The sequence below is a fragment of the Triturus cristatus genome, chromosome 4_1 (assembly GCF_964204655.1).
Source record: "Triturus cristatus chromosome 4_1, aTriCri1.1, whole genome shotgun sequence".
Classification (NCBI taxonomy): Eukaryota; Metazoa; Chordata; class Amphibia; order Caudata; family Salamandridae; genus Triturus; species Triturus cristatus.
The window spans coordinates 11358679-11385493 of NC_140585.1; the positions used below are offsets into that span (position 1 = coordinate 11358679).

General features: G+C 50.8%; 2 protein-coding genes across 4 annotated transcripts in view; one reads left to right on the forward strand and one right to left on the reverse strand.

Annotated features, from left to right (window-relative positions):
* Positions 1-26815, reverse strand: part of LOC146839296 (uncharacterized) — a 400042-nt gene that overhangs the window by 159587 nt on the left and 213640 nt on the right. The window contains 1 exon segment of the mRNA XM_085650764.1: positions 19661-20787. Coding sequence (XP_085506890.1) covers positions 19661-20787 — 1127 coding nt within the window.
* The window catches only part of LOC146839297 (uncharacterized), a 153524-nt gene that overhangs the window by 29073 nt on the left and 97636 nt on the right, over positions 1-26815 (forward strand). Inside the window, exon 2 of one of the 3 annotated variants that reach the window (XM_085651323.1) lies at positions 11289-11492. The exons of 1 other annotated variant lie outside the window; for it this stretch is intronic. The gene's annotated coding sequence lies outside the window, so the exon portion shown is untranslated. The remainder of the gene's footprint in view (positions 1-11288; positions 11493-26815) is intronic. One more of the 3 variants, XM_085651324.1, reaches the window with a different exon arrangement.

Consider the following 26815-nt stretch of genomic DNA (forward strand, 5'->3'; position numbering starts at 1 on the left):
GGACAGCTCGACGCCTTGTGGCTGAAGAGTCAAGACACCCATTAACTCACCTGAAGCACCCGACATCTGTGGGCATTGGTCCATCCTGCCCTAGGTCACTGGCAAGTGACCCAGACTCTGTCCCCTCTTCTTTAAGGTTCCTTACATCCTAGATCCAGGCTTGGATCTCTCAGGACACTTCTCCTCTTCACGGCAGCAGCAGTTCTTTGCAGGCTTCCATTGAAATCGACGACGCGACCCGACACCAAAAGACACCTATGCACCTGGCTTCCCTGGGTGTGGTAACTCGAGTACTCCGGTGCTCACGTAGGTGCTAGCCCTAGAACTACCTAAGTCCAAAAGGGTTTGGTCCTGACTCGATTAGAAGGGTCCCTAATCTTTAAAATTCCAACCGCGACATTCCCCATAGAAGTCACACTGCATACGGCTCCTGTGGGTCCCCGGTGTCACTACCTTGGGTGGTTCCTTGGGGTCCCAGCGATTCTAGAGGCAAGAGGCCTAGTGCTTATTCCAGTCGTGGTTCTTATACCACTTTTTTAGTATATGGTTTGGTACGCCCCTAGAGTCCAAACATGTATTTGTGCTTTTACTGATGCTTGATCACTTGTAACTTTAGTACTTCGAACTCCAGTCTCATAAAGAGACTAGAGGGGTGTGTTTAACCTTAAATACATATATTTTGAATATATACCTGGTGTGGTTTTCTTTTCATTTGATCATTCAAGAGATTATAGACTGGTAAAACAAGCTTCTTTACATTCCTTCAAGACTTAGCCTGAAGGCTGCTCTCCTTAGCTACCACTAGGATAGCTTTCACATAAGGTTGTCTTTAACCAATCACCATAAGGGGTTGTTTGGACTGATACAGGCTGCCCACTAGAGCTAGTGGACAGCATATATCAAGCCACCTTCTCACAGCTGGGATACATTTAAATAGAGATAATGTTACTTTAAGCCCTCAGGAATGGGAAGAATCTATGATTAAGGATGAGCTTCTTGCAAAAGTCAAAGAATGTATTGTTGAAGGTTGGCCTATTAAAAAGTTGTGCGAAGAATTGAAACAATATTGGGAAGTACGTGATGAATTATTATTAAAGGATTGCAATATATTATGGGGTAAAAAAATAATTCCACCCAAAGATTTAAGGATGAAAGTCATTTGGTTGTGTCATGAAGGACATCTTGGCATTGTAAAACAAAACAATGTATCAGAGAATTGTATTGGTGGCCGGGAGTAGACACTGAAGTGGAAAGGGTAGTGAGAGAATGTGCTTCATGTCTTAATTCTGACAAATCTCAAAGAGTTACCACTCCTCCCTTGTGTCCTGTTTTATGTCCAGAAGTGCCTTGGGAAACCTTGGGTTTAGATATCACTGGGCCGATTATTAAAAATGAAAGCAGTCTGTATATTTTAGTAGCTGTAGACTACTTCTCAAAATGGCCGGAAATTAAGGTAGTGGAGGAAGCTGATTCTGCTAGTGTTCTAGAGTTTCTGGATGAGTTGTTCCAGAGAGAAGGACTTCCAAAAGTTATCATAACTGATAATGGAGTCTAATTCAAGTGTCATCGTGTTGAAGATTTCCTGAAACGTAATGGCATAACACACAAGGTCACTTCAATTTATCATCCAAGCAGGAATGGTGAAGTAGAAAGGTTCAATCGTGTAATCAAGGACTCCATTCAATTAGCCAATCTTAGAGGTCGACTTTGGGTGGTAGGCATTAAGAAAATGGTTTGGATGTATTGTATCACTCCTCCTGGTACTGGGTACAGTCCTTTTACTATCATGAAGGGGCGTGTACCATTTATCAAAGATAACCAATGTTGGTTGAAGCATTCAAGATTATTAGAATGGTCACCAGAACAAGTTAAAAAAACATTGTCACATCAAGAGAAGTATAAGAAATACTATGACTCTAAGCACAATGCTAGGGAAGTTGTTCTAGATGTTGGTGATTTGGTGCGAGTCAAGGTACCCTTCAAGGTGAGGAAAGGCCAAAGTAAATTTTCAAAACCAGTTAGAGTGGTCGAAAGTTTTAAGAATTCAGTCAAGTTGTCAGATGGTAAAGTTTGGCATATTGGAAGAGTTGTAAAATTCAATGAAAAATTAGACAAGTGGGTAGAAATTCAAGAGGATATTCAAGAGACGAAAAGTTTTCATTGGCTCGATTGTCAAGGTGAGCAATCTGAATGTTTGTCCAATTCTGTGCAGGCTGAAAGTTCTGTACAGTTTGAGGCTCCTTCAGTTACAACTCGGGCAGAGAATTCTTTCGATTCTGCACAAATTGAGAATGAAAATTCTTCTGATTCTGTACAAACTGAAGGTGCTCCTGATGCTGTTCATGAGACTTTTCTCAATTCTGCTTCTTCAGACTTGGTTGAACGAGAAGATGTGTCTGTTCCTGATTCTTCATCCACGGTAAAGACATCTCTGTCAACAAGTTTGGTAGAATTGTAAAACCACCAAATTATCTTAAAGACTATGTCACTGAATAGTTTTTTTTTTTTTTTATTTGTTTTTAGTATTATCGAAGGAAAAGGTGTTATTTTAGCTTTACTAATGTTAACCCCTTCGGTGCTCATGACGGAACGGTTCCGTCATGAGCGTCGATTGAGCTGTGCTCATGACGGAACCGTTCCGTCATGACCACGCCCGCGCAAGAAACGGTCAGCGCTGAGCGGGAATCGGCGCCGCATCGAAGGGGTTAAAGGGAGAAGATGTTTTGACCTTTAATTTTGCTAATGTTAAAGGGACAAGATTTGTTGCGTTTATGCCATATTCTTATTTGCATATTGCAGCGTGCTCCTTGTGTTGCATCACTGTTGACACTTGGAAATCCCAAGTGTCATCGTTGATCAGCTGAGGAGTCATCGTCTTTGGTGCAGCTGTGCGGAGCTGTGTATGCTGTGCTGGCCTTGTTACCAGGAATTTAATAAATACCTTCAACTTATCAAGACGTCTGGAGCATTTTTACACAACACTGCTACTCGGTCATCAGCTGTCAACTGTCAAAAGTTGGCAGCTAGTGACAGCACAGACGGTGCGGTGTCCGCGCAGGGACACATGTGTCAAGAATTCCTGTCATGCGAGGGGAGGAAAACGGTAATCAGCGTAAACGGACTACATCTCCCAGGATGCTTAGCGGTTGAGAGGTTATGTAAACAGGAGAGCTGTTACATAACTCTAGGAAAACACGCCCTTATGTAAACAGGAGAGCTGTTACATAACTCAAGGGAAAACACGCCCTTATGTAAACAGGAGAGCTGTTACATAACTCAAGGGAAAATACGCCCTTATGTAAACAGGAGAGCTGTTACATAACTCAAGGAAAACACGCCCTATAAAGGGAGGAACCGGGAGGTACAACGCTGTCGGATATTGTGTTTACACCGACGTACCTGCTTCGTGAAGAGCAGTGTTCCGGAGTGGTGCTCCAGTAAGGCAAGAACGGAGGTAGGTCGAGTCGTTACTCCCTGGGCCGTGTCTTGCCCCATCGTCACCTGTGAAGGACCCGGAAGCTCTACCGGTCAACCATTGAGCTTCGCTTTTTGACTCGGCTGAGTCAAAGCGCAGTGGCGCTTTTGCTGGTTGGAGTCGTAACTCCCAGCCCGACCAGAGATACAGGGACTGCCAGCTGTAACGCACACCAGGAGGTGTTTGCCGCGTTACAGACTCGGAAGTCCACCGGATCGATCGAGCGGCTGCTCTCGGTTCAGTCTTCTTGCTTTTGATTGGGGTATCGGAGACGCATCACCAGGAGGTGACTCCGCGTCCCGGTGCAGTCTGAGGAAGAGGTTGAGCGGCTGCTCCCTTCAGGTAGAGACCCCGGCTGGGTGTTTCCCTGACTCCTCGATTCTCCCCAACACTCTTCGTGCCCCTCACAGCCTACCGATTGGCATTGTCGGCCATTTCATTTCTGCCCTCTGTTGGCATACGCCGGGATCGGCGTATATGCAGAGGACGGTTAGGACCATCCGTGCTGTGGGCTGGTAACGTACTTAGCCTGGAGGATTCCAGTGACTATAACTTTTGTTTATTCGTTGTATTGTTTTTGCCTTCATTAAAATAACTAACCCTTCACAAGTGGTTGCGTCCTCATTATCGTGTCTGTTAAACGATCCTGAGACGTTCAGGGCGTTACAAAATATCCGACCGTAATAACACTAACTGTCTCCCGGTCGATAACAGACATGGCAACACTTGATGATGTGCTGGCTGCTTTAGCGACCGTGCAAGTTGAAGTGGCTTTCTCTAGGCAAGAAACAGCCGATGTAAAAGCCAGACTGGATGCTATCCAATTAGACCCGCTCACGCCCAGCACCTCCCTCACGAACCAGACCCCTGCGGTAGTAGTGGAAATGCCGGTAGCCATCCCCTTGGCAACACCAGAGAGGTACAGTGGGGATCCTAACACAGTGCAGGTATTCCTCACACAAGTGGCGCTACATTTATCGTGCAAACCAAAGGCGTTCCCCACGAGTCAGGCTCGTGTGGCTTTCCTTATTTCCTATTTGGCTGGAAACGCGGCACAATGGGCCGTACCTCTGGTGAGCAGGGACGACCCCATCTTATGTGATTGGGGTGCTTTTCGCGAGGAATTCCTGAAGGTATTCGACAGAAGGGCTGACTCGTACACGGCGGACCGTGAAATGCTTGAGTTGAGACAGGGATCCAACGACCTGGTGCAGTATCTCAACGCGTTCCGAAGGCTGGTTGCGGAAACCAAGTGGCCTGTTGCTAAACAGACGGCGCTCTTCCATCACGGGCTGTGCGATGAGCTCAAGGACGCCGTGGCTCATATTGACCCTCAACCCAAGACATGTGAGGGCCATATCAACCTGGTATTACGGCTGGAACATAGGCTAAGTGAAAGAAAGGGGGATCATGGGAGAAAAGGAAAATCCCTTCCATCCTATGTGACGGTGGGAAGTCCTGAAACTTCCACCACATCCAAGGGAGAACCCATGGACATCGGCGCAATACGAGCGAGCCTCACAGCCACGGAGAAAGAGTCACGCCGTAAACAAGGATTGTGCCTATATTGTGGCAAAAAAGGCCACTACGTACGTGAATGCCCTGCCAAACCGAAGACGTCACGTTATCGGGCCAACCGGTCGGTAACAGCCGTGGTGGACATACCGGCGGAAAACTAGAGGACTCCCAGACCAAAGAAGGGGCATCTCGGAGTCACTCATCCATCCCTTCACTTTCCAACTCGGTCACTAAGGGACAACGACACCTGTTTCTCACGGTGCACGTGGGAGTGCATGACCAGTGGATACCCGTTGTGGCCATGGTGGATTCAGGGGCCACTGGCATGTTTATGGACCACAACGAGGCATGCAGGCTGGGGCTAGTGCTTCTTCCCAAAGCTGTACCCGAAGACGTCTATGCTGTAGACGGAAGGCGATTGGTGACGGGGCCCATCGGGCAGCACACGGGGGTCCTTCCGATGAGATATGGGAGGGACCATTTGGAACAAATCGATTTTAACATCATCCGAGTGCCCCAATATGGCGTCATATTGGGATTGCCGTGGCTACAGAAACACAACCCCTCTGTGGATTGGCCAACACATCGCATCGAAATGACGTCACCGTATTGCATCCTGCATTGTGGAATAAGAACGGAATCCCTTGACGCAGATGAGAGCGGGAGTCAGACGGTGGCTACAGCGGCAGAAAAAGATGTGGCTCTCCCCCAGGCTTATCACAGTTTGAGGATGTATTTGATGAGGTGAAGGCGGAAGTGCTACCACCACATAGACAGTTTGACTGCCAGATCGACCTGGTGCCAGGGGCCAGCGTTCCCAGCGGCAGGCTGTATGCCCTGACGGAGCCTGAAAACGTGCATCTCCGGGGGTACCTGGATAAACTCCTCAAGCTAGGATTCATCCGCCCGTCCAAGTCTCCGGCCGCCTCGCCACTCTTCTTCATCCCGAAGGCTAATGGGGAGCTGAGAGCCTGTGTGGACTTTAGGGCATTGAATGCGATAACCATAAAAAATCGGTACCCCTTGCCTCTCATCAGTGTACTTCTGGAACAGGTCAAGAAAGCTCGTATCTACACCAAGTTGGATTTGAAAGGGGCATACCATCTGGTGCGCATGAGGGACGGAGACGAGTGGAAGACCGCCTTTAAGACCAGGTTCGGCCTTTTTGAGTACCTCGTCATGCCGTTCGGTCTGTGCAACGCCCCGGCAGCCTTTCAGTACTTTTTTAATGAGGTATTCAGAGAGGAGTTGGATATCTACGTGGTCGTATATATCGACGACATCCTCATCTATTCGTCCAGTGTGGAGGAGCACGTACACCACGTCAAAGCTGTGCTCCAAAAGCTGAGGGAAAACATGCTGTTTTGTAAACTCAGCAAGTGTGACTTCCACGTCACATCCGTGGAATTCCTCGGAGTGATGCTGAGTCCAGAGGGACAGGAGATGGCAGAACGAAAGATCAAGGCGGTGAAAGAATGGCTGGTGCCCCAAAGCGTGAAGGACGTCCAAAGTTTCATTGGCTTCGCCAACTTTTACAGGCGGTTTATAGATGGATTTTCAGGATTGGTGGCCCCAATCACACAGCTACTGAGGAAGTCCAAGGAGTTTGTCTGGTCCCCTGAAGCGAACAAAGCCTTTGAGGCCCTGAAAAGCGCCTTTGGTAAGGCGCCGGTGTTGGCTCACCCCGAACCGGATCTCCCCTACGTGGTGGAAGCGGACGCATCGGATGTGGCGCTGGGGGCTATCTTGTCCCAACGCAACCACGACACAGGGGTGCTTCATCCCGTTGCGTACATGTCCCGCAAACTCAACGACGCCGAACGCAACTACCATATTGCGGAGAAGGAGCTTCTCGCAATCAAGGACGCCTTCACCGAATGGAGGCATTGGTTGATGGGGGCAAGACATGTGGTATCGGTGTACACGGACCATCGGAACCTACAGTTCATGACGGCCACAAGACACCTTTCTCCCAGGCAGCTGCGGTGGATGATCTTCTTTGCGGGGTTCAACTTCCGCATCACATATCGGCCGGGGACGGAAAACCGGAAGGCGGACGCCCTGTCCCGTCAATCTGCAGTTAAGGAACCATTGCCTGCGACCGAGCGTTCCATCATTTCCCCGAGGATGGTATTGGGGGTTATCCAACCGGATACTTTCCTGAGGGGAATAAAGAGAGGGATCAGGTCATTCGCATGGCGGAGGTGGCTCCTCAGTCACAGAGAATGGCAGCTGAAGGACGGGATACCCCTGAAGGGCAGGTGCCTGTTGATACCCACGCCTAGGCTAAGGAAACAAGCATTCATCTGGTGCCATGACTCTCCATGTGCAGGTCATTTGGGCTTTGAAAAAACGGTGGCTAGCATGGGACGGCATTTCTGGTGGCCAACCATGAGAGTGGATGTCAGGAGGTGGGGACAGGAGTGTCCTACGTGTGCTACCATGAAGGCCGACCATGGCCGAACCCAAGGGCTCTTACATCCACTTCCGACCCCGGATAGACCATGGGATAGCATATCACTGGACTTCGTGGTGGGCCTACCGGTAGACCAGGGGATGACGGCAATACTGGTGGTGGTGGATTACTTGACGAAAATGGGGCACTTCATCCCCTGCAAGAGAGTCCCTACGGCCGGGGAATTGGCGTCACTACTCCTAAAGAATGTGGTACGACTGCATGGATTACCTGGGGTGATCGTGTCGGACCGGGGGTCGCAGTTTACTGCGCAATTCTGGAAGACTTGGTGCACTGCGCTGCATGTTAAGACCGCCCTGTCCACCAGCTACCACCCTCAAACGGACGGCCAAACCGAGCGCCTGAACCAAACGCTCAAACAGTATCTGCGATGTTTTGTGGACCAGGGCAGGGAAGAATGGGTCGACTTGCTATGGGTTGCAGAGATAGCCTATAACAACGCCACTCACAGCTCCACACAGTCATCTCCGTTCTATAGCAACTATGGCCAACATCCCAGGTTCTTGCCATTTCTACATCCGTTCAGAGAGGACAGGATTCCCGCCACAGCGGACAGGGTGGCATACATAAAAGACACGTTGATGCGCTCAAGGGCTGTCCTAATAGAGGCCAAGAGACGATACAAGGCTGCGGCCGACAGGAAGAGAAGGCCCGGGCCACTGTACCGCACTGGAGACTACGTCTGGATATCCACAAGAAACATGAGGTTTCGAAAGAACAGTGTGTTCCATCCCAAGTACATGGGCCCCTATCGCATTACCAAGTGTATGGGTCCCGTGAACGTGAAGGTGTGCTTGCCCCAGTCATTGCGGATACACCCTGTCTTTCATGTATCATTGCTCAAACCAGCACCCTCCAAGCCGTCTGGGACACCTAGGCCGGTATGCGTGGAGTCGGAGGTGGAGTATGAAGTGTCGGGCATACGGGCGTCCAAATGGCGCAGGGGGAAGCTGTGGTACCTGGTTGCGTGGAAAGGCTATGGCCCGGAGGAGCAATCATGGGAACCGGCTGAAGGGGTTCATGCTCCGCGCTTGGTCTCCTTGTTCCATCGGCGTTTTCCTGCCAGCGCTGGACCCGTGGGGAGCCGCTGAGAGGGAGGATGTACTGTCAAGAATTCCTGTCATGCGAGGGGAGGAAAACGGTAACCAGCGTAAACGGACTACATCTCCCAGGATGCTTAGCGGTTGAGAGGTTATGTAAACAGGAGAGCTGTTACATAACTCTAGGAAAACACGCCCTTATGTAAACAGGAGAGCTGTTACATAACTCAAGGGAAAACACGCCCTTATGTAAACAGGAGAGCTGTTACATAACTCAAGGAAAACACGCCCTATAAAGGGAGGAACCGGGAGGTACAACGCTGTCGTATATTGTGTTTACACCGACGTACCTGCTTCGTGAAGAGCAGTGTTCCGGAGTGGTGCTCCAGTAAGGCAAGAACGGAGGTAGGTCGAGTCGTTACTCCCTGGGCCGTGTCTTGCCCCATCGTCACCTGTGAAGGACCCGGAAGCTCTACCGGTCAACCATTGAGCTTCGCTTTTTGACTCGGCTGAGTCAAAGCGCAGTGGCGCTTTTGCTGGTTGGAGTCGTAACTCCCAGCCCGACCAGAGATACAGGGACTGCCAGCTGTAACGCACACCAGGAGGTGTTTGCCGCGTTACAGACTCGGAAGTCCACCGGATCGATCGAGCGGCTGCTCTCGGTTCAGTCTTCTTGCTTTTGATTGGGGTATCGGAGACGCATCACCAGGAGGTGACTCCGCGTCCCGGTGCAGTCTGAGGAAGAGGTTGAGCGGCTGCTCCCTTCAGGTAGAGACCCCGGCTGGGTGTTTCCCTGACTCCTCGATTCTCCCCAACACTCTTCGTGCCCCTCACAGCCTACCGATTGGCATTGTCGGCCATTTCATTTCTGCCCTCTGTTGGCATACCCCGGGATCGGCGTATATGCAGAGGACGGTTAGGACCATCCGTGCTGTGGGCTGGTAACGTACTTAGCCTGGAGGATTCCAGTGACTATAACTTTTGTTTATTCGTTGTATTGTTTTTGCCTTCATTAAAATAACTAACCCTTCACAAGTGGTTGCGTCCTCATTATCGTGTCTGTTAAACGATCCTGAGACGTTCAGGGCGTTACAACATGAGTGAAAAACAGTAACGGTGTCCTCGCAGGAACTAAAGTATGTAATCACAACACATCCCCCCCCCCCTTAGGGAAAAAAGAAAAGGAGAGAGAGGGAGAGAGAAAGAGAGCGAGAGAGAAAAGGAGAGGGAGAAAGAAGATGACGAAAAAGTAGAAAGAAGTAGTAGGGGAAGCCAAAACAAATGCTTGCAGTTACCATTTACTCACAAATGTAATCAGAAAGTTTAACTGGTGGCAAAAGTCGCCTTCCTGCCCTGCTCCTGCCGATAGGTAGAGGAGCGTCACGTGAGGGTGTTGAAGGCAACTGTCTTCTATCTCTTCCTGGGGTACCATGATCTAGTGGTGTGTGATCTGGTTTAGAAATGGGCTGTGTGAAGTTGCTGTGCGCCGCGGTGTGTGGTGTGGGAAACGCCTAGTCAGAATCGTAGTCTGATGCACTATGGTGTGTTTCACTGCGTTTGATCTTTTCGGGAAACCCACTTGTCTGATCAGTGGACATGGTAACTTTGGTATTCTCTGAGTGTTGTCTGTAGGGAGACAAGGCGGAGAAGTGCCACACCCTACCATCGCTCAAGAGTGTGGAATTGCAGTGCACCTCACGCACAGATAAGGGAGAGGTGTATCTCTCCTGACCCTTTCCTATATGTCCACTTCTTTTGACCTTGACCGTGTCCCCTATCTTGTGCTCCACTTGCTTACACCCGTGCTTGCTGTCATATCTTTCTTTACAACTGGACTGTGCACGCACTAGCCTTTCTCTGACCAGATGGGAGGACCAGTGTACTCTCTTGGCTGCCTTGACCCAACCCACATTGTCCTTGGTCAATGGAATCCTTCCCCGCATGAGCTTCAATGGTCTGTGTCCAGTGGTTTCGCAGGGTGTGATGCGGTAAGCCCACAGTGTTTTGAGTGTCTCCTGCTTCCAGCTTAGGTGGTTGCTGTTGGCTAACTAGACAATTCCTTTGATTACTCTGTTGAATCGTTCAACAGCCCCATTGCCCGCTGGGTAATAAACAGATGTGGTTTTGTGCAGAATTTGGGGTGTTTGTATGTAATTTTTTAATGTCTCGGACATGAATTGTGCCCCGTTGGCACTGATAACCTGATTTGGAAGACCTTTGCGTGTAAATACATCATCAAGGAACTTGACAACACTATGTGCGTTTGGTGTTATTACGAACTTTAGTTCTGGACATTTAGTGAAATGATCAATGATGACTAATATGTACCACTGTTCTAGATTCTCAGATATGGGACCCATTATGTCTACACCAATTCTCTCCCACGGCATGGATGGGCATGGAATAAGGTGCAAGGAGGTCTAAATGTTACCTGTGTGTTATCAGAGTTGACGCAAAGTGTGCAATCCCTGACCATTCTCCACCTCCAAGCTAATGCCCGGCCACGAGTAAATGTTTTTGGCCCTGTTTTTTGTTTTTGCAATACCTAAATGTCCTTCATGACACAAACTTAGTACCCTCATTCTAAAGCTTTTTGGAGGTACAACCCTACCACTCCTTAATAAAAATCCATTCTCCAGTGACAATTCGTCCTTTATCTCCAAGATGTGTAGTAATGGTTCGGGCAATTGGCTTTTGCATGTCCATCCATCAGTTAGCATAGTTATAACTTGACTAATAATGCTGTCTTTGTTTTGCTCCGTGAGCCATTCTTCTTTAGATATGCAGTTGAACTGTTCTGGAACATTGGCTATGCTCGTTTCCTCTGTTTCTGAAATGTGATCACTGTCTGTTGTACCAACGGGTGACCTACTCAAAAAGTCTGCCACCACGTTCTTCACTCCAGGAACGGAGGAAGGAGAGTCCAGGGGGGAGAGGAGGTGAGACCAAGAGGAGGAGAGTCCAGGAGAGAGGAGGAGGAGAGGTGAGTCCAGAGAGAGGGGAGGTGAGTCCAGAGAGGGGAGGTGAGTCCAGGGGGGAGGAGGGGAGGTGTGAGTCCAGGGTGAGAAGAGGAGGGGGAGGGGAGGTGAATCCAGGAGGGAAGGGAGAGGGCAGCTGAGTCCAGGGGGAAGGGAAGGCGAGTCCAGATGGGAGAGGGGGTGAGTCCAGGGTGAGAGGAGGAGGGGAGGTGAGTCCAAAGGGGGAGGGGAAGTGAGTCCAGGAGGGAGAGGGGGTGAGTCGAGGGGGAGTAGGAGGGGAGGTGAGTCCAAAGAGGGGAAGGGGAGGGGAGGGGTGTCCAAAGAGAGGGAGGGGAGGGGAGTCCAAGGGGGGAGGAGGGGAGGAGAGTCAGGGGAGAGGGGAGGTGAGTCCAAAGATGGTGGAGGGGAGTCCAAGGGGGGAGGAGGGGAGGAGAGTCAGGGGGAGAGGGGAGGTGAGTCCAAAGATGGGGGAGGGGAGGTGAGTCCAAAGATAGGGGGGAGGGGAGGGGAGTCCAAAGAGGGGGGAGGGGAGGTGAGTCCAAAGAATGGGGAGAAAAGTTGAGTCCAGGGGGGTAGAGGAGAGGTGAGTCCAGGGGTGTAGAGGGGAGGTGAGTCCAGGGGTGTAGAGGGGAGGCGAGTCCAGGGGTGTAGAGGGGAGGTGAGTCCAGGGGTGTAGAGGGGACGTGAGTCTAGGTGTGTAGAGGGGACGTGAGTCTAGGTGTGTAGAGGGGAGGTGAGGCCAGAGGGGAGCTCTATTGACTTAATGAACTAAAAGGCAGAGGGGTTGAGAAAAGCCATTTCTCCTGATTGTGAAACAACTGTTGGTAAGATTACAATGCTTTTATGCTGGATGTTATGTAGCAGATCTTTGGTTATAAGAGCTTTAGATCTAAGAGGTATTTTCGCCTGAAGGGATGTCTTTCCAAATTTCTGGACAGAATATCACCTCTTCTAAAGGAGTCATGTTTAGGTTTTCCTAATGACCCTAAACTTTGTGTTGTACAGTGTTTGAAAGGGTGTTGTTGATTGCAAAAGCCATTTGGGCCTGTCAGATCAGCTGATCTGGTCAGATGGGTTGGGCGTTTTATGGCAGAAGACGGGGTTGACATGAGTACATTTCGGCAGACTCAGTCAGGGGCTCAGTGGTGCCCAAAACATTTTTATTGTGCGCTAGGTTGGATGTTATAATGACTGTACAGATTGGTCATCTGATTTTCCTTCCAAGACATTTTTATTATAAACCAATATGCAATGTGTCATCTGTGCTCGCTGACCAGCTTTAAACAGGCAAAATCTCAGCCTCCGTTCCTGACATAGAATAACAAGCATTGGCATAGCCAATAGGTCTCGCCTTTGGGACCTTATAAGTGTTTAGCCATGCAACATTTTATGTTGTTGCACCAAGGATATTGTGCTGGATAACTAAACACTTCTAAGGTCCCAAAGGCGAGACCTATTGGCTATGCCAATGCTTGTTTTTGTTTTGTTTGGGTGAAGGAGGAATGTTGTGTTGGGGATGGAACATCCCAACACACAAAATGAGGATGGGTATTTTAGTGGGTGACCCCCGCCACGTGTAGCCTGAATGCTATTGGCCATGACGTACACGGAGGTGATAATAAAAGGCCAGTGGCCCTGACCTTGTGGCCAGAAACGAAAGCACACTGTGTTGACTCCTTTATTTGTACCTGCCTCGCTGGCAAACCTAACAGGTAGGTTCTTGTCATGCAGCAGGTGTGAAAGGAAACCACTGATAGTACAGCCAGTGTGAATAGTGAATGAGTGTGGTGAAAGGACAAGCGCTTGTGAAATAAAGTGTTTACGCTAGGTTTCCTAGTGATAGGTGATAGATTAAAAAATCTGCTGATTTACTCGACTTTGTAAACTGCCTCATGTGGGGTATGAAAATCTCATGCGGTCCTATTTTATTTCTTTTACTTTTTTGTTTCCTCCTCTAAATTCAGGACTGCAACTTAAACGTCGAACTAGGCAATAAGTGTTCTGACGCTTGAGATTCGCGGATTTCACTCTGCTGCAAAAATGTTTTTTTTTTTTTAAATGCGTCGCTTGTGATGCCCAGTCTTGCAGATGAGAGGCAATTGCCTCGAACGGCCTTCAAATAGTACCGGAATTGAGGGGCATTTATGGGGTCATTGTCAGTTAATCACCAACACACTAGTTGGTGGCTTCAGGGCTTCAGATGGGGCCCGCGGGGATCACTTGTGGTGTCCATGTCATTTGGGAAGCATTATGAACCAAGTCACAGAAGAAGCAATTTAAGGCTTTTATAGAGTTAACTCGAGGAAACACTAGCCAAGGGCCAGGACGTCTATCGACTCTGTTACATACTGCACATCATGTTTTTTCTATTTTTATTCGTGCATCTAATTGGTCAGTTAGTGCCAGCGCCAAATGACAGGGAAGCAACTTTTCCCTTTCAGTATGTCTATTTTGCAGAACTTTGGCTTATGTGAAACCTCAAGATGCATTTGTTTTTAATGCCATCTCTGCGTCGGCAACGGAGAGCATCAGCCTCTGCACATCATGGTGCGTTTGGGAGCTTTACCCACTGCAGAGACCAGAGTATATCCCCTCCTTGGCACGGAGGAGGGCCTGGGTCTGGGTGCCCTTGGATGCCTCGCACCACCACCTTCCACGCTCCGTGAACACACTTCTTTGTATGTGCGCTGGGAATGCCCAGAGACCGCTGCAAGAAGCGGGCGAGATGGAGCCGGTGGGTAAACAAACAAAAACAAGGCCAGGTGCTTTCATCTGCTTTCTAATTAGGTTTTGGAAAGTACATCGTGCTGGGACCTTGTCTGGAACCAACACAAAGTTTGCGATTGACGATGTCATTACTCCCCAGCAGTTTCCTGTTGTAGAGCACAACACTGCCACTGCAAATGTTTCCGGTGTGTCCCGCAACACCTCTGAGGGGTCGCGTTAGGGTCGCCATCTCCAGGTGTGTCCTGGCCGTGTTTTTGTGCAGACAGGGTTTTTGGCGCGCAGATATTTTGCGATCCTATAGTGAGTGACACAGACCACGGCTATAACAAACTCTTCAGCTGCAGCAGGCACCAGGGGCTGCAGCTTAGGTAAGGGGCTGCTGTCCATACGTTTGCAAGACAGATCTACTAATCAGCATGTGCAACAAGCAGGAAGTGGGATAAGGGAGGGGGTAGGGCACGTCGCGCCCTCTAAGGGGAGAGAGGCACGCAGGCTAGCAAATGGTGTGCACTTTCGCGGCCGCTTTGATGTTCTTAGTGGCCGCGCGGCTCACTGAGAACATCAAAGCGGCTGCGAAATGATCACGCAGGCTGCCAAATGGTGCGCGCGCCCGGCGCACATGCACTGTATTTGGAGGCCTGAAAGCACTAGTTTGCACTTCCAAATCCCCCGTTTACAAAAGCTCTCGCGAGAGCAGCGCTAAAGCTCTGGCCCAGGCGAGACCTAAAAAATGATCTAGCTCCTGCATCAAGAATTTTCAATTCTATTAAGGGCACAGGGTGAGGATTATCCCAGAGTTAGTCAACATGTGCATTAGATGTGAATTAAGTCCTGAATATTATGTTGGCGTTGGGTATACTCCATCACAACAGTGACAGAATATACATACCGCCAACATGAGGGTCCATCTGCTTGATTTAAATGCAGGTGGGCCTTCAGTGTGTCCATAATGAGACTACTCTGTCTCCGCCGAGGCATAACTTCTCCAACAGCCCTCAGGAGTAAGAGCCATTGGAGAAATGGCTACATGCCCATCCAGTTTAGATCCTGGACATGTAGTCATTTTATGCTGTTTCTTAGAAGGAACAATAAAAGCATTATAATGCTCCACTCACCGTGGGAGAAGACTCCCATGGCGAAAGGAGCATTATATTTTTTGTTTAGAAAAGAAAATCTAGTTTCAGGATTTTCTTTTTGCAAACAAAAGACAATTACTCCATGCTGCAGGGCTGCGTCCTGCTGGCACAGCCTCGTAGAAGAGAGTAATACACATTGCCAGGAACCGCTGTCCTGTTTTGATAAATGACTGCCTGCTTGGCAGTCATTTATAAATTAGGTGGACGGCTCTCCACCATGGGTATGAAGTAATACATTCCGTTCCCTTGGCAAAACTGCAGGCCATCCTCCAAGTAATAATTCAAGCCCATAAAATTATACTCCCTAATTGTGTCTGGTTTGAATATGTTCGATTAAAGTCCCTCTCTATTATTTTTATGTTCTGTTTTGGACGTTACCTTGTTTGATGTACTGAGCAGAAGCGCAGGAAAGGCCTCTTTAGAAAGTGGCCAGGTCTTATGGGCATTGCGCCATTAACAGGTTGGATCTGTGATTCATCTGGAGTTGCTGTCTTAAGTGACACAAGTTTCACTTCCATGACCTCCTGGAGGGTTCTACTCTATAGTGGAATTCCGCATCGTTACAATGCTGTTTGATTACAGTGACTTTTCGTTCTTCTGGAAGTGAAGTTCCAAGTTGTTGATCTTTTGGTCGATTGAGCAAAGAGAGAGGAATAGTTTTGGTGCCTCTGATTGATAAAGGGACATGTATGCGCGGATCAGTCACTGAATTGATGGTAAATGTAGTTTTTTGTGTTTGACTGTTCTTAATGGCTGCTGCGAATATTGCAGCAAAGATTGAGACGCATAATCGCCACCTTCGTATAGTTAATAGAATTGATAGTTCTTGACACACAACCTGCTATACCTTTTATCCTTCTAAATCTTCTATTACGTTGTACACTCCACATGAACAGTATCCAGCTCACGGAAAGCCCTTAAATGTTCAATTATGGCATACACACCAGTGTGCGTGAACAGCCTCCTGTTCAAGATGCATGTATGATACCCCTCCATCTCTAGGATTCTCTCAGGCCACATATCATGTGTTGCTTTGTACTGCAGGAGAGGGATTAGTTTATAACATTCTTCAGCCAGACAAACGTCATCGCAAATGTTGTAGAAGTCCATACGCGGTAGAGTCGCCTAATATTGAGGGAGGTGTTATGGGCGGGCATGAAACGGCATTGATCTATGTTTATTAGTTTTGGCAAATATTGAAGTAGTCTACGGGATAATAGTTTGTTTAATATTTTATATTCGGTGTTTAATAAAGAGAGAGGTCGGTATCCGGACATGTCCCTGAGGTTCTTGTCTGGTTTTGGGAGGGACGTGACCAGTGCCTGCCATGTTGTAGGAGGGAGGGACCCTGTGTCTAGTGATTCCTGGTACAGGCGCCCTAATTGGGCGACCAATGCTGCCGAGAACGTCTCTTAAAACTCCACGGGAGGTCATCCAGGCCCGGGGTTTTGTTTCTTGGGATGTTCTTTTATCGCTTCTGGAATTTTAAATTTTGACATGGGTTCTGCTAACTCTTTTTGGTGCGCTTCTAGTAATTGGGGTAATACGAGACCATCTAGGAACGCATCCAATACATCTTCCTCGGGATTGCTAGGTGATGCATATCATTTCATAGTTTCATAATACTTGATAAATGCTGTATTTATGTCCGATTGCGTGTTTACTGTTGTTCCCTCAATCGTATTGATCTCTTATATAGGGGTGGAGGACAGAGCATCTTTCAAAATCCTGGCCAGGAGAGAGCCAGCCTTATCGGCCTCTGCATGTTGTTTTTGTGTATATGTTCGATAATCTATGACTCGTAGTCACTGTAAGAGTTCGGCACGTGTGATGCGAGCCTCTTGTAGGGCTGCTTCCCTTGCGGTCTCAGTGATTGCTGTCTGATCCAGTCTACTTTCTATTTCTTTTAGCTCTTTATTAATCGTTTGTCGGGCTCCCACTGTTGTGCTGAAAGCTACCCCTCTAATAACTGTCTCAAATGCCTTCCCATTCTACTTGTTGTGATGCTGTAGTATCTACATTTTCAGAGAAATAATTAGAAAGAGCTGTGGCTAGGGTGTTGCGAAATACAGAGTCTTCTAGTGTTTGGGGCTGCAGTCTCCATGTTGGGATTGGAGTAGGAATTTTCCTCCAGAAAAATGTTACCTCTAGGGGGTTGTGGTCTGACAGCGTTTTCCCGGAGTATGTGGTTTGGGAAATTTGTGCATCCAGGGGCAAAGAGCAAAATATATTATCTATTCGTGTATGTAACATATGTGGGGGAGAGTAAAATGAATATTCCTGGCCGCTCTATTTTTTTTATTTTTTTGATAAACAATTTTATTGTTTTTACAAAGAACAAACACCAGCAATATGACACTGGATAGCACCAATAGTGACAGAAGTCACTCACCAGAGCAAAGACTTCCCCTTTAGGCCCTACCCTGCAGCATTAAAGACAAACATCATGTATAGAGTTCAGGCTACACCACGGCACCCAGCCCTTTACCCCACACCCTCCGGTATTTCTTAGGACACCCTCGTGCTCGTACATGGGATTTTCTTGTGCCGCGCACCAATCCACCCCCCTACGCCATTTCTCAGCACCTTGTGGCGTGAGAAGCTTCCAGGAGGCGGCTATGTCCTGCTTGGCCACAACCATGGCTGTGTTGTAAAATATTTTCTCTTTTCTGGACCCGTCTAGTCCATCTGTAATCCCGAGAAGGGAGTGGCGTGGGTCATGAGGAACCACCCACCCCAGGACCTAGGTCAGTTCACTTTCGATCTCACCCCAGAACTGAGCTAGTTGGGGACACTCCCACACCATGTGGAAGAAGTCGGCCGGATCTTGACCACACCTCGCACATGAGGCGGATGGGGAGAAGCCAGCTCGATGTAGGCGCTTTGGGGTTAAGTAGGCCGTATGTAAATAGTATAATTGGATCAAGTGGAGTTTAGCGGAAGTGGTGACCATCTTGGGTGACATGAGGGCATCACGCCAGTCCTCCTCATCCAACGGGCCTACCCACTCCTCCCATTGGTCCCTGAGTCGGTCTAGTGAGGTCGGGGTGTTGTTGACCAGTGCCCGGTAGATGTGGGAAATACCCCCCCTTCCCCAAGTCGCCTAGCATTATCTGTGCTTTGGGGAGACTGTATTCAGGGATCCTGGTATCGTCCGGTATGTGGAGGGAGTGTCTCAGTTGTAGATATTTATAAAACTGTGATGGTTGCAGGGAATATTTGGACTGAAGGTCTTTAAAGGAGCACATGTGGCCGCTTGCCCACACATCACCGAGCTGAGAGATCCCTATAAGATTCCAGGTTCTAAACCCCTGTAACCCACTGACCTCCCTGAGCCATGTCCCATGCCATAGAGGCGTGTGTTGGGTGAGTTTGTGTGTCCACTGAGTAGGTCTTAGAGCAGCACGCCAGGCTAAGAGCGCGGAGCGCGTGACGTCGGGCAAGGTGGATGGGATAGATTCCCCATACATTAAGGCTTGGATTTTGGACAGGCCGAGCCCACTTAGTTCAAGCCTATGGGCCGGATTGGACCAGCCCCTGTTGAACCAGTCGTGTAGAATCAGTAGACGAGTCGCCAAGTAGTCTAGGTATAAATGTGTCATCCCCATGCCCCCATCGAATGATGGAATCCAAATAGTGTTTAACGCCAGCCGGCCCTCCCTTTCCCCCAGAGGAATTTAGTAGCCATAGTGTCTAGCTCCCGAAACCATGCCCGTGGGAAGCAGAAGGGGGTGTTTTGGAGGATGTGCAAAAACCTAGGCAGAATCATCATTTTAAACAAGGCGACCCTCCCCAAGGGGTTCAGGGGTAGTGTCTGCCATCTTTGGAGATCAGCCTTAGCTTTTTTTCACGAGCGGGGTGACATTGAGGGACCATCCCAGTTCTGGAAGGAGAGCAACCCAGATCCCAAGATGTTTAAAAGACTGAAGCCGAAGCGGCATCGTGGATTGCCAGTCATAGTTTCTCTGGAGCGATGGAGTGGGACCAGGACCGACTTAGCAGAATTCATCCGGAGGCCGGAAGTTTGCCCGAAAGAACGCAGGATCTGGAGACAACGGGGACCTAATTGGGCGGCATCGGTTAAAAAGAACAGCACATCGTCTGCGTATAGTGCGATCTTGTCCACTTCAGAGTTGAGCCATTCCCATCCTTGAACGAGATTCTCTGACCGAATCAAGGTCGCTAGAGGCTCCATCGCCAAGGCGAAGAGAAGGGGCGAGAGGGGGCATCCCTGTCTCATCCCCCTTTGAATGGGGAAGGTGTCAGAGAGAACCCCATTGACCAAGACGTGCGCTTGAGGCCGGGCGTACAGAACCCCAACCAGCTGACGGAAGCGAGGGCCGAAACCCACCGCAGCCAACACATCGTTCAGGTACGTCCAGTCCACGAAGTCGAACGCCTTCTCAAAATCGATGAGAAGGAGCACCAAGTTAGGGGAAAGCACCTGGCGGTGAGCCAGGGCCAGTTGCAGCCACCGGAGGCAGTGTCTGGTGCCTCGCTGGGGCATGAACCCACACTGGTCCTGATGGACCAACATGGTAAGATAGGGCTTCAACCGCTGGGCAAGGATTGCGGCATACAATTTAACGTCCGTGTTAATGAGGGAGATGGGAGGGTAGTCAGCGCAGTGGGGGGGGGATGGCGGTTGTGACTTCGGGAGGACCACGATGGTGGCCATGTCCGTCTCTGGCGGAAAGGAACCTTTCTCTAAAGCTTCGGCATACAAGTCAGCGAGGCGAGGCACAAGGGCTTCCCGGTATGCTGCATAGTATTCCTGGGGGAGGCCATCTGGGCCAGGAGTCCTACCCGGCCAGGTGTAAGCAATAGCCTCATTAATCTCGTTGTGGGAGATTGGGCGGTCAAGATCTGCTTGAGCGGTAGAATCCAGCTGAGGGAGGTGGGCATCTCCGGCGTCTATAAGCTCGCCAAGCGACCGTACCGGGGTTTGTTTGGCATAAAAGTGACGGTAGAAGGCGGCAAAAGCGCCGGCCATAGCCACCGGGGACCATTGTGGCGAACCCTCTTGATCCAGCACTTCCGGGATAATGCGGTTCGCTCTGGGATACGTGGCGAGCCTATGAAGGATTGTGCCGTTTTTATCACCCCAGCCATAAACTCTGGCCACTGAAGATCTCCACAGGAGCTTGGCGGCCTCCAACGAGAGCTGCTTGATTTCAGCTCGGATGACCGTGAGGTGCCGCTCGCGAGCTGCATCACCATCGGTAGAGGGGGATTGCTCAAGGCGCAGAGCTTGCGCCTCCAGTGAGGTGATTTGCAGCAGATGGGCCCGCCGCTGACGTTGGATGTGGCCTTTGGCATATCCACGGATAGTGGCCTTGCCCGCCTCCCACAGGGTACCCGGGGAAGAAACCGACCCCACGTTGGTGGCGAAGTACTGCTTCAGTTCTGAGCCCACCACCTTCTTGAATTCCTTGTCCTGAAGGAACCAAGCGTTCAACCGCCACGTTGGGCGTGAGTGAGTGGGAGGAGTCCCGGTACGAAGGAGCAGCGGGGAATGGTCGGAGATGCCTCGCGGGAGTATGCGGACATCTTGGATCATGGTGCAGTCCGTAGACGGAATGAAAATTGCATCTATGCGTGCCTGCGTGTGGTGTGCGGCGGAGGTGTGCGTGAACTGTCTAGCATGTGGGTGCCAGATTCGCCATGCATCGCAAAGGCCCAGGGATTCAGCCCAGTTTGTTAGCTGTTTCGCTTGCGCGAGTCTGGAAGTGGAAGGAGGACCGGTCTTTTCGAGAAGCGGAGTGTAGACCGTGTTTAAGTCGCCCCCAATAACAGTGGACCACAGGAGGAGGGTGGGCAGCAGAGCGGTGGATTGTTTCAGAGCCATGGCGAGCATCAAAGGGGGTGAGTACAAGGACACCAGGTTAAGGGGAGTGCCCCCCCCAGTATACCGCAGATAATCACGAACGTGCCCTGCGGGTCATGAACAACTTGTGTAAGTACAAAGGGCAGGGTGCGTTTCAATATTATGGCTACGCCACGAGAACCTCGAGCGAAGCCCGAGTGCCAAACCCTATCATAGCCATAACGCGCTAGGAAGGGGCAGTGATTCCTCATCAGGTGCGTGTCCTGAAGTAGAAGCACTCCAATATTGAGGCGCTGTGCGTAACGCAGTACGGCCGTTCGTTTGTGGCGATCTAGTAGGCTATTAACATTCCATGATAAAATATGGAAAATATGGAGGGCTGCCGTCGGAGATGGTGTGTCTGTCATGGGGGCTGGAGATCGTTTCGGTGGCTCATCGGGCCCTGGAGAGCCGACGGCAAGTGCGGTGCCTGGAGCAGGTGCAAAGGCATGTCAGTGGGACGGACCATGGATAGTGGACCCATGTAGGGGTAGGTCCGAGTGTCATGTGGGTGTTGGTGCAGCAAAACGATAATAAACACTAACAAAACATGGGACAACGGTCCCAATTCCCCAACCCCTCTCCCACCCCCAACCTACACTTCGAGAACGGAAGCATCTGTCGGGTGAACAACCAAACTAGAACGCTTAGGAATGGGGAAGCGTGGAGGATCCCTCCTCATGTCCAGATGTGTGTTTATCAGTCCATCAGGAAGGAAAGAAATGTTGTGAGCTAAGGTGCCATCTCCGGCCGCGGAGCCAGGCCCGGCAGGCAGAGACCAGATCAGGCAGGGTCCCTCAGAAGCATCGGGCTACGGGAGAGGTCCGAGTCTGGGAGATCAATCACAGAGGTCCCGGGCGAAGCACCACCGCCATCCAAACGGCTGGAAGAGCCGGCGCGCCTCCCGGCCGTTGGTGCCCCAGAGAGCGATACTGGCTGCTGCGAATGGCCCGGTGGGGAGTTCGAGCGGGCCCTTCTCTGTCCACGGCGCTGCGGGAGCGGTTACGCTGAGGTTGAGGAGCGAGGGGAGCAAGGCGGCCAGGTCCATTCTCTGGTCCTCTGTTGCCCAGGTCCAGGCCTCCGTCGGGTTGTCGAAGAACAGCGTCTTGTTCGCGAACACCACCCGCAAGCGGGCCGGGAAGAGGAGCCGATACTGAATGTTGAGTGCCCTCAGCTTTTGCTTGACTTCCCCAAAGGAGTTGCGCTGGCCCAGGAACCTCGCGAGTGTAGTCCGGGAAGATCATGATTGCACCGTTCTCAGCGTAGCCGCTGTTGTTTGCGAGCTTCAGACAAGATGGAGTCGCGGTCTTTGAAATTGAGAACCTGCATTATGAATGGGCGGGGAGGTGCGCCCGGGGCTGGTCTGGGTGCCAGAGACCGGTGGGCCCGCTCGATTGCGAACCAGGGAGAGAGAGAGTCCTTCGGGATCCAAGACCGCAGCCATCTCTCCAGGAAGTCCACTGCGCGGTCCCGCTCTGCCCCCTCTGGAAATCCCACCAGGCAGAGGTTATTGCGTCGGGATCTGTTTTCGGCATCCTCTGCCCGACAATGTAACTCTTGAGTGTGCGACTGGAGGCGGGCCACCTGCCCCTTAAGTTGCTGGATGTCATCCTCCACAGCAAAGATCCGGGTCTCAGTTTCTTTAATCCAAGCCGTGGTATTCCGGAGGTCCTGTCGAAGGAGAGTCACGTCTACTTGCACCTCTGCGATCTTACCCTCCACCGACGTCTGTGAGGCATGGACGGCCTGGAGGATGGCGGCCAAATTCGCGGATGGAGGAGCTTCCTGGGCAAGCACACCTCCGGTTGTCGCCGCCTCCAAGGTGGTGAAGCGGTCCATTTTCGTCTGGGTGGCAGGGTTCCTCACCGACCTGTCCGTTCTGCCCATGGCGACCCCAGGAAATCACTGTCACGAAGTCCCCACACGCAGACCCCGCAGAGGGAAGGTGACAGGCCAACACTTGGGGGCCGGGGTTTAGCAGGAGCAAACACTAGACGTGAGGGCACGGCCTGGATCAAACTGCCGCCGCCCGAAAGGTGTGGCCGAAGTAGAGGGAGAAGAAAGCAGCAAGGCCGCACGCAGGTCCTCCCCCCTCCAAGGCCACCAGACACTCCGCCGGGGCGGACACACAAAGGATCTATAAGGGTGCGGGGTCACGGCAGGGCCAGAGTTAAAGGGCTGGTGCAGGCAGCAGATCCCAGCAGCAATAACCAACGATCCGGGATAAGCTCAAGGAAAGGATTAGGAAGCAACACAGGCGCCACGACACAAAGCTATGGCTGGGGCCCCCAGAGAGTCATCAGATCACCATGTCGGGTCTGCGGGGGGGGGGGGGGGGGGGGAGGTCACCGCTGCCCAAAGTGGCGGCCGAGCAATGCCGTCCACACCCCAAGCCCAGAGAGGGGAGGCCAAGCAGGCTTCGCCGTCGCCACCACCCCCACCCCACAGGACAGGTGCACCCCTGCCGCAGGTCATAGGAGGTGTGTCGGAAGTGGTGGGAGGAGGAGGAGGAGCAGCGGCATCCAGGGGCCCCCCGCACCCTGCCTGCAGCCCGATCGATGGCCGAATCCTCACCCCAGCCCAGATGCCGCCGCACCCCCACTCCTTACCTCCAAGCCAGCTCACAGGGACACTCCGTCCATCATAGACCACCCACCGGTAGCCCCTGGCACCTGCAGCAGCGGTCAGGGCCCAGGGCTCAGCAGGGCCGATCAGGCTGTGTGCAGGCCACTCCCACACAGATGTCGCAAGATCTCCAATCCCCGTGGGCCTCACTCCTAAAGAAAGCCCGCAAGTGCAATAGTTGCTGTTAGGGCCCGGGGGCTGACTGGGAAGGCCACCCAGCAGGCGGCAGCCACGACACAGGAGATGTCCACCGGGGCCTCATGGCAACTCGATATCCCCAATCCAGCAACCCGCGCGGCAGGTGCTGATGATTTCTATCTGAGCACCGAGTGGCAATGGTGAGATACTGCTCCCATCAGTCCCAAAGTCCGGCGGATACCAGTGCACCGGCACCGCCAAATCAAGCCCAGATCCGGGGCCCCCGCCGCAGAGGGCCGTGCCGTCAGTCTGGGGCTCAGGGGACAGCAGGGGGAGCCTCACCACTGGCCGCACACAGCGCTAATAGCTAATAGAGCCATGACTCGTCTGCACCAGCGGGTCCGCAGCGCCGGGAAGGTCAGGCCAGGCCTTGGGGGCAGCAGAAGAGGCACTATCGCTCACTGTCTCCCTCACACCAGTCCAAGAGGGTCACAGCACGCGACCAACGGGCACAGGGGCACAGACGAGCCGAGGACGAGGGTGCCGCCGGTCGCCAGATGCCGCCAATCCTCCACCATTTAGTGTGCAGCTGACGTCGCCACTGTCGCTCAGCGCCACCTAGCGCGTGGGAACTCAAGGTGGCCTGATTCTTCAGGAGGGGAGCTCAGCCAGGTCCGGCGACACGGAGGGAAGCCCCCCATGTTCAGCCAAGCGGTGCCATGATCACCGCGCGGCGGATCAAAGGGATCAGAGCAGCTCAAACGGTCCCAAGTCGGCACCCAACGCCTCAGACAGAGCCCCGGAGGTCCTCAGGCAGCAAGGTATGTGGCACAGGTTGTAAGGCGATCCCGATGGCGGTGGATGGCAGAGTGGATGACGGAGGGGTCCGGAGCACACCTAAGGTGCGACCGCCATCTTGACGCTCGTAGCCATGCCCCCGCCGCTCGGGTTTTTAGTGCGCCAAGCATCAGTTAGTGTGTCAGAGCTCACTTTCAGCTTCTCGCTGGTTACCGTTGTCTTGCACAGGAACAGAAGTCGCTAGCTTCCCGACTCCCACTACTAATCACTCAGCCCCAAGAAATGTCTTTGGCTCTAACTGATCAGCAAGGGGGAAGTCGGAAATTGGATAAAATAATAAACGATAGAAGAGACTGGTTCTGGACCTACTGGTTTTCCTATCTGGAATTCTTCTTCAGCTATCACTCTGCCTTCTGAAGACTCCTAAGGGTAACTAAGCACACAACAAATTATTATTCCTTCTCTACTCTATTCTGTCTCTTTTCTTCTCTTCTCTTATGATTTTTCTACCTACCCAGAATCCTGAACTCTGTGCCTCTCTTCCTGTTCAACTCTGTCTTTTCTTCTTTCTTGTTATTGATGTCACTAATTATCTGTAAAACATATATCTTTTTATTATACCTATTTATTCTCTGTTTTTAAACATCTTCTAACTCTTTCTCTTTTAAACCTACCATTAATGTTTCTGTGTGTGGCCTTCTCTTTCTTCTCGTGATTTCTCTTCTTTCTTTTCTTGCCTCTTGCTATTCTAAAAAACTGTCGTCTTCTAAATTTAGCCTTTTGTGCTTTTAACTTTTCCTGTTTGCTTCCTCTCCTTAGGTTACTGCGGAGCTGCTATAACTCTGGTAAGTCTTTCTCCTTACTTGCCTAGTTAACTGTTGGTATTGTCTATTAATTTTTCCTTAGGAACCTTTTCTCAGTAAATCCTATAATGTTCTTCATTTTCTGTTACAGGACTCTGTATGCTGATCTCTGCTGACCTTGGTAAGTGTTATACTTATTGCGTCACCAAACACTGCTTACATTTTAATGTGAACGAATAATCTATCAGTAATTCACTTAGCTTTCTTCGGTTTTCTTTTCAGGTGCGGCTGAAGTCTTCACTCGTATTTTCCCTGTAGAGACGAGGTGACTCCGTACTCGACTCCCGGTAAATAGTCCACTACGGACTCTAGCGGCTTTTCTGACCTCTTCGATAAGTTTCGGTTTCTTGACTCGGAACTGCTCTTAAGCGTTACTCTGGAAAGCTTCTTACTCTAAAAATTTACTTCAGAACTGGGAACACACTCGAACACGTCTTCTCTGAGGAACTGTCTGGGTGAAGTGCCCATTACTTCAGGCGTGCGCGCGTCACATCGTCTCTCTGGATTTGTAAACAACTAGACCGCAGACCCCAGCGCCTGAGCGGCCATCTTAGAATTGCGGGCATGCCACAAACTCGACCATTGAAGCCCATTCGAAACTGAAACGCCTATTGAACCAAGTTCCTTGCGCTTCGCTTTGGAACTCACATTAGGGATCCTGACATAGTGTCCATTCCTTCACCCATCTATGCAGAGGGGCTACTTGTTTCTTGGCGCCTGTTCCCTGCAATGGAGGGTGAGAGCGATCGAGGTCTATATCAAGGACTGCATTGTAATCCCCTCCCAAAAGCCAGGGGTGTTCTACCCAGTCAGCTAGGATATTGTTAAGGGTACCTAAGAATTTATCCTGCTCTGCATTTGGGGCGCATATGCTGCCAATCAATATATGCATACCGTCTAGTGTACCGTGGATCAGTACATATCTACCGTTCACATCCACTCTTTGGTCTAATGCAACAAAGGGAGTGCCGTTTCTGATCCATATAGCAGCTCCCCTTGAAAAGGGGGGAGTATGTCGTATGGTATATTTGACCCCTCCATTTTTAGGTCTCACCTAGCGTTGCTGCGCACATGCGTAGCTCGCTCGGCGAGATTTATTGCTAATGAGTACTTTTAGAAAAGGGCTTTAAGCCCCGCCTCTCATTTCCATTGGCCGGCATCACCGTTTATGCTAA